General features: G+C 37.1%; 1 protein-coding gene across 5 annotated transcripts in view; it reads left to right on the forward strand.

Annotated features, from left to right (window-relative positions):
• LOC145991267 (solute carrier organic anion transporter family member 74D-like) overlaps positions 1-13,137 on the forward strand; it is a 150,316-nt gene that overhangs the window by 133,466 nt on the left and 3,713 nt on the right. For all 5 annotated transcript variants that reach the window (XM_083127239.1, XM_083127238.1, XM_083127242.1 and 2 more), the window contains exons 7-10: positions 334-400; positions 5,335-5,485; positions 8,986-9,205; positions 11,866-11,994. In XM_083127239.1, the coding sequence (XP_082983365.1) occupies positions 334-400; positions 5,335-5,485; positions 8,986-9,205; positions 11,866-11,994 (567 nt within the window). The remainder of the gene's footprint in view (positions 1-333; positions 401-5,334; positions 5,486-8,985; positions 9,206-11,865; positions 11,995-13,137) is intronic.

The following is a 13,137-nucleotide window of genomic DNA, read 5'->3' on the forward strand; positions in this document are numbered from 1 at the left end:
TATGGAATGATACAAAGTCTTAACTTGTGAAGTGTGCACTCCATAAGTTTTTTATGATTGCACCAATAACAAGCAGAAATTAAGTATGATCGTTTTACATCAGGTAATTATTTTGCCCTGGTATCACCTATATGTTGGCTTTGCACTCATTCGTTCACAATAAAATAAATTGATGGGAATTCATTTATGAAAGAATAGTGTCAAAAACTTATATGCCACTTAGGCATCATACTTTGTTTTGTGGTAGTTCCAATACAGAAATATTCATGTAACAGAAGACTATGTCATATTTAATGTAATTTTCTAATTTATGTTTTTGTCCTTTTTTTTAAGGAATGGGGGTTTTGATGTTTACTGGCTGTCCAATGAGCAAATTTGCAGGAATATCACCAGAGAAAGGGTATGTAAGTTCGATAGAATTAGAAATACAGAACTGTCATATTCAATTTAAACTATTTCAACTATTAATTTATTAGGCGAAATTAATTTATTAAAAAGGTAAATGTAATTAGAATATTGTGAGGCTAATGCTGTAACCAAAGTTTTCAGAAAATAAATTAAGCTTCGCGAAATGTTTAATGAAGTGGAAAGGATTCAGACTAATGTCACACTGTGCAATAAATGGTTCGAAGAATGACAATTTCACTGAAGCCAGAAGTGGAACCATGAATGCTCAGCTGATTAATATGAGAAAATGTAGAGTACTGGTCTAGTCAGTAATTTATCCATACACATATCTAACACCTCCCTCCTCAAAATTTACTCAACACCCAATAAAATTTTGCACAAAGGCCCAATTTATGGCCATTTTGCTCTAGATCCCCAAAATATTGGATAACCCCCTGGGTCTAGTCATTTGCATTTATCCCTTACCTGAGAGTAAAATAATGGATCTTACAAAATATACTATTGATATGCAGCTCCAATTTATATTTCCATTCAGCAGTGAATGATGCATAACCCACTCCCTACAAACAAAGAGTTAAATTTGCTTATTACATAGAAACCAGTGGCGTCGCATGCGGTTTGCATACGAGAGTTAACAATAATGTTTTTGTACTGAATGCAGATTTACTCCTGTCCCTTGTAACTTCATCCTCAATTGAAAAAGTGAGAATAAGAGTTCAATTTATTTTCAACAATTTCCCACCAAAATCACGCTATATTTGAAGTAATACAAGAAGGACCTAAGGGAAATTATTCCTCTCCCCTTTAAAATAGGCCAGGTTTAGCGAATTTTCGCTAAAGTTTGCAAATGTAGTACAGACGTTTTCGAGTCCTCCTACACATGCCTTGTATATGCTGCACTCTGCTGCCGAATGTGAGAAGTATTGCCGATTGCATCAGTGTTCGCTCAGCGAAGTGAACATCTTCGGGGTACAGTGGCCAACAGCCCCATAGCTGTCAGCTCTATGCAACATGCACAGCAATTATGTTCTACACCCTCCGTGGAACAGCGTGGGAGTCAGTGTTACCAACTATCTAGAAAAGTTATCAGACGCGAAAGAAGTCGTGTCAGAGTAAATTGTGTGTATATACTCGTACATGAAACATAGTATTTTTTCGAATAAATATACGTATGTGTGTGCATTTAATATGTACTTAATTTAAGACATATACATGAGTGTTCATGTGCTCATGCGAACATTATCAGGCGACGCACCTGATAGAAACATAATCTTCTTAAGTAATGAAGTATCAATGAAGAATTCAGAGCTGTAGCTAATTATATCTATGTTCAGGATGAGAAAAGAATTTGATTCCTCAGTCCTTAGGAAAAATATATTTTCATCTTTAAATAAGGTTTTACTTTGCAAGGTTTGAAATAAAAAATATATATGAATTTTATCTAAACTGCAGGTGCTCTCGTCAACAAAATGCTCTTGGTCAGTGTGTTGAGAGGTGGCGAGCCTAGCAGTGATAGTTCCTTCAATTTTTACAGCTTTTAAGGATTAATGCATTATTTATTGTCTTAATTACTAGTGCAACTACACAGACTGGAAGGGGCTCCTCTAATTGCCTTTTGCAACACTTGGCTGGTTATGTAGGTAGAGTTTACCACCAACAGATAAGCAGGAGATTTTTTTCCCATTTCTCATTCCCTGTCCCCTCGCCTTCAACTCACCAGGCACTGAAATGGTTCGAAGTTGTAGTTTCTGGTAGTCTAGGGACCTCTAGGGACTGGTAGGGGAATGGTATCCCTCATGTCCTTTCATTTCATCTAAGGAACTTGGGGGAAGAGATTCCTGCAGTCTTACAGTACCCAGCACTTTAAGTGCGAAAAAATGTTTGCTGGTGGAATGTTTCGTCCAGCCTTGGGGTTAGTTGATTGAATGTTCCTATGGCTTAACATGACGACAATGATATAGCTGGGGGGATGCTTTGTGAAAATTTTGCTAGCTGCGAGTATATACGATCCTCCTTCACTTCGAGCACTGATAGTACCTACACCAAAATGTGACAAATAATAGCATCAGATAGTTTGAAACTTTATTATTTATGAAGTGGTAAAGTATTATGTGTATGAAGGTAAAGTGTTTCCCTGTGCATAGCACCATGCCATGAAGGTGTATAGGGGGTGTGGGGGTAACGCCCCACACTTTCTTGATCCGGTCGTGAGTGGGGATGATGTGATCAGCATCACGCCCCTGACTGCCTTTACCCCCCAGGGCCACCCAGCGTCGAATAACATGGGTACCTGGGGGAAACCCTGGGGGGTAAAGGCGGTCAGGGGTGTGATGCTGATCACATCATCCCCACTCACGACCGGATCAAGAAAGTCTGGTGCGTTACCCCCACACCCCCTATACGCCTTCATGGCATGGTGCTATGCACAGGGGAACACTTTACCTTTTTTTTTTACACAAATGTTTTCCATTAATTGTTCTCAGTATGGAAGGTATAATGATTAAATAAAATCAAGAATCTGTTTTAGTAGCATTTTCTTTAAATATGCTAATCTCTTGTCATAAAATGCAACAGCTACATCCCTACAATTGAATGACCTTGTAATCAGAAATGTGCATGCATGTGTGAGTATATGCATTGTAATTATGCAATATCGGAAAAGGCAACATTAAATATGCATACACATATGGATAAATAAAATTCAGATTTTGCAAAGTATCACTTTCAACAGAATCACTAAAATCTGTAAGGAAACAATGCTGTAATGGTATGTACACTCATTGACAAAAAAATGAAGCACCTAGGAGTGGTGCAAATTAAATGAAAGTGCACCTGTTGACAGGTTATGTGACTGGATTGCAATGATTACAAAATCAGATCAAATGGACAACAGAGTGTACACTCAGGGGGTACTTCTTACCCCATGTCAGTAGGATGTGGCACCCCCTCAGGTCTTGATAAATGTGCCGATTCGATTTGGAATGGAGTCGTAGAGCCTTTGCATCCTCTCCCGAGGCAAGTCGGTCCACAGCCCTTGCTATCCTGCAAATTGGCACTGGATCATAGTTGATGTCTGAGCTGATCCCTTACATGTTCTATCGGGGACAGATCAGGGGATCTTGCTGGCCACGGGAGTACCTCAACGTGATGCAGGCAGTCCATAGACACATGTACCAGGATGCTGTCTCGAGAGGGGTAACACATGAGGATGCAGGATGTCCGTGACATAGCGCTGTGCCGTCAGAATTCCCAGAACCACTACCAGAGGTGATCTGAAGTCATATCCAATGAGTCCCCTCCCCACACCATGATGGCAGGGGTAATGCCAGTGTGTCTCCCCACAACATTGGCAGGATGTATTCTCTCCCCTCGGCACTGTCATACTCACGCATGGTCATCTTCTGTGCAAATGCAGAACTGAGATTCATCGCTGAACATGATGCAAGACCACTCGTCTCTGTCATCAGCAGTCCGTGCCTCCTGGTTTACCGCAACACTCCAAATGCAGCCATTTGTGTTCTGGTGTTAACGGCAGCCTCCATATGGGACGGTGAACTCGTAGCCCAGCTTTCGCCAGTCTACGAGCAACTTCCTTCGAATTTTCAATCGTACTTAAACACAAATAAAACACATAGGTTTTCAAGTGTTCTGATGGAGTAAAAGTAATTGACACAGGGTGTTGCAGAGTCTCCTGTGCGTGTCTCTGGATAGCAGACGCAGAAACCTTCACTAGATCTGTACGTGCCCTCTCGTATACATTGGTGCCAACATCTGGCCACTGTGACATCTGAATGCCACAGATGGCTGGCAATTGCACGTTTCGACCAATCGGCCTCATGCGGACTCCCAATACGGTCCCTTTCGAACTCCGTCAAGTGCTGGTAATGCTGTCTGATGCATCTATGAGGCATTCTCTGTGTTGATCACCTTCTCTCACAGTGTTGACTGACTGACTGATGCTCCACGCATGCTTTATGAATGCTATCAGGCCAGATAACACTATCACGCGGTGGCACAACTAATGCACTCTCGTGGCCATTGTAGACATTACAAATCATTGCAACTCTAATCATTTACATACATATCGAAGGTACACACGTATATGAAATGACATTCAATTTGGACCTTTCCTTCTGAATGCTTAACTTTTCTTTGTAAATGAGTGTATTTGTGTGAGAGGATCGAGGGGTAGGTAATGATTTAAAGCACTAATTATGAAGGTGATAAATTTATCATGCATGCATAAGTAAACATTTTGAAATACTAGTCTACCCCAAGTGATGCAGTCACCATACATCTCTGATTTTGGTGCCTCCCTCTGGCTTGGAACAAGTGCTATAGTCCTGTAACTTACACTTTTTTTAATATTCACAAACAACTCCTTGGTCATGTAAAGCATCATTAACAAAAATTATAATAATTACATTTAAAGATCCCATAGTTCTCTCAAAAACAAAATCACAGCACAAAAGATTTGAAATGTGCATTTGGCATTTTTTATATCTCTGTTCTATTGGTTAATTTACAATTAATTGTTTGTTGGTATTTTGCTGACTTTTCTGCCACTTTTGACTAATCTCGAAGACAAGAATGAGTGATGATTAGAAGAAATTGATGAAGTTACACAACCAACACCCATGCCAACCGGGACTCAAAGCCTGGGACTTCAGTGGCTAGATCGAAAGTAAACTATTTAATGCTTGGACACCGAGCCAGCATTGGTATATAACTAATCTGCCACAGTTCATTCAGTACACAAATCTCTTTACCATTATAATTGTGTAATAATAAGCACACGTTATCATGAAAACACTAAAATGAACTTCTTGTAAAAATAAAAATGCAATTTGAGATAAGTTGATACAAGAATTGACCAGTGCAACCAAAAAAAAAATATTAATGTGAAATTATTATATTTCATTGCAGCTTACAAAATTTCATTCCAGGCTGTAATAGGTCAACATGTGGCTGTGAAGTCAATAAGTTTAACCCAGTGTGTGGAAGTGATGGACAGAATTACATTTCAGCATGTCACGCTGGTTGCCAAACTCTTACGATGTCCGATAAGCACATTCAGGTGAGTTGTCCTTTCTCTTGTAATTTCTGTCTAAATGCCATTCTTATTCTCATTCTAATAATAGTCCCTTGATTGTTACCCCCTTTTATTTAAAAGAAAAAAGAAGAAGAATTGATTTACACATCAAACACTGTTTCCGTCTGTGGCATAATTCCTTATTTTCTGGAAAGACACAAATAAGACTTGCCAATGCTGAATTTTTAGATATTTCTCAAACTAAAATTCCATGGTGCAACAGTCCTCTAAAGGCCAGTGCAGCTTCTTCATTGGGTAACACGTGATTCGCACATCGCCTTTGTTTTCTGGCTTTCGTGACCGGAGCTTCCTTCTTCTTCTTTTCAAGTGGCTCCACAATTGTCCTCGTGATGATGTCAAAATTTTGGGAAATCCCCCTGCGAATCAAACCCGGAACCACTTGCACCAAAGGAGAGAGTTCCAAGCATTTGGCTACATGGAAGCTCTTTAAATATTTCTACATATCCAATATTCTTTACCATTTCCTCTAAATCTGCCCAACGTGCCTTCTTTTTTAAATCCAAATGTTCCATCAATTTCAGCCTCCTTTTGTTTATTTTACTTGTTCTGTTTTTACAGTATTCAGTCAGGGATTCACCCATAATTGATTCTATACTAAACAGTCACCATATACTATACGAGAATGTGTTTTATGGGAACAAATATAGGTTAAATCTCCCTAGGTCTATACTGTACTGTCTGCTTCAAGGGGAGGGGAGAGAGAGTATGATGTACTGTGAAGTCAGAGGTCCTAGGTGTAAGCTCTTGTCAAGGGAGATTCAAAACACCTTATCCAACAACACAGGGAATTTAAATGCCTAAAGAAAATTTTCAGTTTGAACCAAGAACAACACGGGAAAGAGGACAACCAGATGTGAAAGTAGAGAGGCCGTAGGTGGGCTGCAATTTCAAGAATAGAACCTGTTTCACACAAGTTTCAACAATTCCAAACATTTGAATATTCTGGCTCAATTTTCTCATGGAAATATTGTCAGCATTGTCTCACTGTTGTATTTTTGTAAAGCTTTGAATAAGTATATGGAAATTACTTTCGTTTCTGAATTTGCATTAATCAAACATGCCAGAAGTTTAGCTTCTGACACTCGACTAGGACTGACCCGAGCTGTGAGCCCAGGCTGCAATGTGCATTTGAAACCATCGATGCTCTCTAGAGGAAGTTGAACTCTACCCTTTTCTTTAAATACTGCTATGCATCAAGTCTCCTTATGACAAGCTGAGCACTTTTCCATTCCAAACATGGGCACATGAGACATGGACCAATGAAGAATATTTGACCCATCCCCCAGGAATAAATAAAAATTGTCTACTTATTTTTCTTCTCTGTTTTTACTTATTGAATCTTGAATCTCCAGACAACTAACTTGTTAAAACTAGATCTAACGGAAACCTAAAGGATTATGTTAGTGTCAGTATCACCACTGGCAAAATTGCCCATTTAAAAAAAAAAAAACACTTGAAAATACCCTAATGAAATATAGTCTCAGTACCACCATTGACAAAATTGCCTTTTACTAAAATATATTTGAGTGTACCCTAATGAAATCAAGTTATGGACAAATTTCCACCTCTGTGATTATCAGCGTAATATTTTTGGCAAATAATATAATACAGAATTTGTATTAACTTAATGTGTGAACAAACATTTACAAAGTAATAAGAGAGGTCTTACCTTAGAAGTGTCTTCTTATTTGAATATTCTGTGATGACCATGTCACTTCTTTATGAGGGAAAACAGCTCTTTTCGTAGCGAATCCTGCATTTATTTGACCCTGAAAGAGGCAACAGGGAAATATAATAATGATATGTACATAATAAGAACTTGTCATTGTATTTCTCCAATCTGTGAATTATAGAATTGTAATAGGTTACGGTAAAATCTCCATTGCATTATAATATTCCACTGGAATGTTCAATGGAACAACAGCATGCATGGGCAAACATGTGATTCATGGATGAAAATAAATGTAATCCAATATATTTGATGAACAGTCAATATTGTATGGACAGAGGAGACCGTCGTAGAATAATAATGCCATAATCTTGTTCTTTCTGTGGTGAATATATGGAGAAACAAAGTTAAAGTAGACAAACAACAAAAACACTGACAATATGAAGGACTTTTACTTTTGTAGTCATAAACAAACGACTTTGACTTTCTAATGCTCAATGTTAATTTCACATTAGATTTTTTAGATTATATATTAATGAAGTATTTGTCTCCCAATGTTACTCTAATAAGGATTCATGATAGGTTGCTAATTGACGAGTAGGCCATAATTGTTCGTAGAGAGGTTTGGTTTAACTCCCAAGCATCTCAATAATGGTGGACAGTGTAATTCTAATAGTGATCATAGTGTTTGAGTTGTTGACGATGTGACTAAGGACTGTAGGAGCCAGCTTTCAGACAGTTAAAAGCAATAAGCAATTAATTAGTCTGATTCCTTTTATAACTTCTGGTATTTACATGTGGAATGCTGCTGCCCCTGTTTTTATAATTTTTATAAGTATGGCTGAGCCTAGTAGTATTATTGATAATGCTAGTATTTGAACAAGTTCAACACCGTGCCCGTGTGTTCTAAAGCATCATACTTTGGGCTCCGGCTATGGGATGCATGCAGGTTCGAGACTCCTCTCCTGAGGTTTGTGCCTGTTTATGGGACTGGTGGCCGGCCACCCACAATTGTGAGGAAATTGGGTAGCTACGAATGAGTAGCATAACCCGGTCATGGTAACCTACATCAATGACCGGGAGTTTGTTGAACTTACCACACATCACATCGTAAGTGGTTGGATGATCTGCCACCTCAGCAGGTGGGTGTGAGGCCAGGTAGGCCCTGGCCCTCATAGACTGTTGCACCACAGGTTTATTTTTTAGTGCTTGAATAAGGAAGTATTTAAGAGACACTTCAGTATATTGTTGGTTGTTTGATGTAAAAATTAATACAAAAAGCAATACTTCTATGATGCAGTAGGTAGTATACATACGGTGATGTCAGGACTCATGGTTTGAATCCCAGTCTGTTCTTTGTGAGAGTCTCTTCATCAATTTCATCATATCATCACTCATCCTCATCATCGTAATTATCCAAAAATGGCAGAAAAGTTATCTAAAATAACCTAATTTATTTAATCAATCACTAATTGAATAATTATAAACAAAAGAAGGATTGTGTTAGTGTCAGTATCACCATTAACAAAATTGTACATTTTTTTACTAAAAATACTTGAGTGTGCCCTAATCAAATCAAGTCATGGATAAATTTCCACCTCTGTGATTATCACTGTAATATTTTTGTAAATAATATAATATGCATTTGAATAAACAAACATTCATAAAATAACGAGAGGTTTACAAATTAATTGTAGTATTATAAAATCTTTGATTCACTGTTACTTTCTTTTCGTTGAATATTCTCAGTTATTTATTACTGTATTTTTATTCACCTATTTCAAATTTCTTTCAGTATTCGAATTGTACCTGCATAGAAATGGGCGAAACAGCTGATCCTAAAATCTGTGACAACCAGTGTACAACTTTTGTATGGTACATCCTTGCATTTTCCATATTCATTTTCATCCACTCAACTTCTGAAGTTGGACGTACACTTCTCACCTTACGGTGTGTAGAACACCAGGACAAAGCTATGGCACTTGGTCTTATACAGTTCGCTATTGGAATTTTCGGTAAGTAGAATTTTGATATGCGATGTACTGACACCTTATTTTTTTAATATTCTAATTTTTTTTCAATTATCTACTACTTTTATATCATTCTGATAAATTATTATTTTTCTTTCATCAAGGCTCCTTGTTTGTTGTCTCACTTCTCTTATATGGTAATGTTGCTCTAGTTTGCTTTTTTCTTTAATGGTTGTCGAAGTAACAATCTACTAGTAACAATACTTTTTCTTGTATGTACACATTGCTTGCATTGTAGAATTATTTCATAATTTTAATTAAAAAAATAATGTGATCAAATTTTTTTTATCTGAAATAAAAATAAAACAGACTGCTTCTTTTCACAGTTAAGTTGCTATATTACAACAATGTAACATTGACAACATCCATTATGTAAGGGATTCTTTTTGTTTAAAAAATTGCTAACCATTGTTATAACTGTATCTTTAGTCAAAATGAAAATAAATGTCTGATGAAAGGAGCGTGTGTTCTCCTGAAACGTCACAAAGAAAAACTGTTTTCTTATGCTTGTAATAACCGTAAACTACAAGAAAATAATTCTACTAGTAACATTTGCATTTTGATTTAGGGTAACTGTAATGAATTATTTTTTAGCTATAACTGTTACTTTTTCAAGTAACAAGTAATGAAATTAAAAGTTACTTTTGCAGTTCCATGTCTTGGCATATTGTTTCAAGCAAGGCTACAGCTGAGGGGGTCAAGGGGGCAGTTGACCTGAGCACCTAGGCAAAGTGGGGCCTGAAGGAGCAAATAGTAAAAAGGTTGGAAACGATCCATCACAGCTCCCTCTGAAATTATTGGTGCCTCAATAAAATTAATATTTATTATATTGTCAGTTTGCCTAGAAATAGGCCTAAAATGATTCTTCCTTACTTTGCTCCAGTAAATTCCTTCCTGTAAGCTATAGGGGACACTGAATTCATTTGCCAAATTTTATTCCTTTTCTGTGCTGTAATCTTTCACACATTGAATCCCATGTTTGTGCTAAGCACGAGCATCCTGAATATGGCAAGTGTCCCATGCACAGTATGGGCAGTATCGCTTGAATGTTTGGAGTTACGATGACCCCCCCCCCTGAGAATCTTGAAGAGCCTCCCCCGGGAAAACTCCTATGGGCATCCATGCACTTGATCAATATGTTTACTTGAAATATTGAAAGAAATGGAACACTTATTTATTTACTTGTAATGAGTTATTTACCGCCTGTGTTTCATACTAAGGGTTAGTGGCGGCGATTAGGGGGGGCAGTTGCCCCCCATTTTTTGCCACTTTGTCCCCTACTATGCTATACCTTATGTACCAAAGAAAAGTAAATTGCTCTTGCTCCCCCTAATTTTGGAACCCAATTGCCACCACTGTTTAGTATTACAAGTACAGACTTTTTCATTATATGAAAAACAAGGACTATGTTGAACATCTCTAGCACATGCAAGAATACACAGATTCTAATTGTTTCTTTTTTATCGTGTAGGCAAAGAAATTGCCTTTAATTTGATGTATAACACATGTATAGTAAGACCAAAAAATAAATTGTTTCACATTGTTGAAAATCACATAAAATGCCTGGGTTTCTGAGTTATTGCCTATTTAAATACCCTGGGATTCAATGTGTTAACTATGAATTAAGGAATAGGGGTCTAATTTGGATTGTGTGTGTTGCATTCAGAGTGGTATTTGAAGGGGGGCAAGGAAGAATTTCCCCTTAATTTTTCTGTACTTGAGGAAAAACTATACACACAATTTATATAATATCCCGATGCTTCAGAAGTTACCACAAAGGGAAACTTGTCAATGATCACACTGGTTGCATTTATTAATGTTCATGCATGTGCATTATTCCATCTCATCTGATTTTTTTTATTGATATTACAGTTGACAAACACATGTTTTCTGTAAGACTTAAGCAAGAGCATTCAAAAATGGATAATAATACATCAACAATGAGAATGCAGGGAAGGAACTTTGTGTTTTGTTACTGTGCACTTACTTTTCATTGAGGCGTAACTTGACCCCTAACTTTGGAGGGGCAGAATCGAACTTGGAGCTTAACTTGGGGGGAGGGAGACAGAATCAAAAAGTTTTCTAATCCATAAAAATATTGAACTAGCTAACTCTCTAATCTTCTTAAACCTGAAGGTGTATGGCTGCAGCAAAACAATCATTCCTTCTGTCCCTGTCCTGGCCAACACACATCCAATCTTTTTCATCCTTACAGATTTCCTTTAGGTCCATCTCAACGTTATCACTACATCTTCGTCTTGGCCTTCCTACATGTCTCTTACCATCAGGTCTCCCAACAAGAATACCGTAAACTCTTTTTTACTCTCCCATTTGTGCCACATGGCTTGCCTACCTAAGTCTTCTTGAATTAATTGTTCTAACAATATCTGGGCATGCCCATAAAAATGTCATTCAGGATTGATAAATGAACGTTACATTTGCAAAAAATCATAAATAAATACTCGTTACTTAGCTCCTCAGGTTCCAGGAGGTTAATAAAAGTACCATTAGCTTGTATATTTTTATAAACCTGAAAATTTGGGGGGAAGCGAGTGCTCCCCCTCCTCCCCACCAAGTTACCTTACACAATAAATGCGTTTTGTGTTTGCATAGTAGAAGTTAATAAATATATTGTTTGATTACAGGTAATGCTCCATGTCCATTCATTTATGGAGCAGTGGTTGATTCTACATGTTTGTTCAGGGAAACAACATGCGGGGAACCAGGTGCTTGTTGGCTGTACAACACAGATGCATTCAGGCAGGTGTATCATGGTAAGCTACACATCATGAAGTAATGTTTATGCATACATATATTATAAGTATAATTAGGGATCTTGATTTTTCGGTGCTATGTTTTTTTTTAGCAAAAGTGGTGTTATTTTTTGTACTTTTTCAGTGTTATTTTATCCCAAAATCTTTATTTTCATTTTAGCACCTAAAGTTCTACCTTCATTAAACTTTTAAACTATAATTTCAAATTGTAGGTTACAGGGTCTACACCTGTTTGTGAAAGTTTCGTACATTGGAAACGTTACAAATAGCGATGTTATGACTAGACATCGGATTTTTAGGTTCTAAAATGTGTGCCTTTATGTTCCTAAAATATGCTCTAAAAATTCTAAATAAAGGTTCTAAAAATCTTAAATTAGGTTCGTAAAATTCTGAATTAGGTTCCAAAAGAAAAATCGTTAAAAAAATGTAGTTACATTTGAGTTTAAAAATCTTTCGTAGATTAGTATATCCCGTAACATTTGTGACTTGTGTTTGTTCGTAGATGTATATCGAGTCTGCGTATGTGAAATGGCATATGTAAACTCCGCACCTTAAATATACAGGGAGGGCCAGAAAGATGTTACCACTTATATTGAAATTTGAAGGGAGGATGAGTTACATGTTTATATGCCTTGCAAGTGATTATTGGAGACATGTTATATGGAAACTGTAGTTGATATGTAATCGATGTGCTATTTGTACCATTCACATACCTACATACATGCACATATGTAAATTACAGTGAAAATAAATACCGAAAAATATACTAACTGTAACCTCGACATATCCATTAAAGTGGTAACAGCTTTTTGGCCCTTCCTGTATATTGTTTAATTGAATTGATTTAGAATTTTTGGATACATTGGAATCACACAAATATAATTGTTAATATATTTGTGTGTGTTTCTGTGTGTGGGTGGTGAGAAGTGGTAATACATAAAGGTTGAAATAAGAAAAAAATCTGCTTGTACCCTTGAATTTTTGGAAAATTTGCCTTGAAAACCTTGCATTTTATCATGGTCTTAGAGTGGCCACCCTGAATACACTTTGCAAGGCCAAAAATGCCAAAGAGCACCGAAGTGGTGCGACAGTGAGCAAGAACACATGGATCAGGAAACAGTGGCGATTCTTATTTATGGTTGA

This window comes from Lepisma saccharinum, chromosome 8 (assembly GCF_977018435.1).
Source record: "Lepisma saccharinum chromosome 8, izLepSacc3.1, whole genome shotgun sequence".
NCBI classification, from domain to species: domain Eukaryota; kingdom Metazoa; phylum Arthropoda; class Insecta; order Zygentoma; family Lepismatidae; genus Lepisma; species Lepisma saccharinum.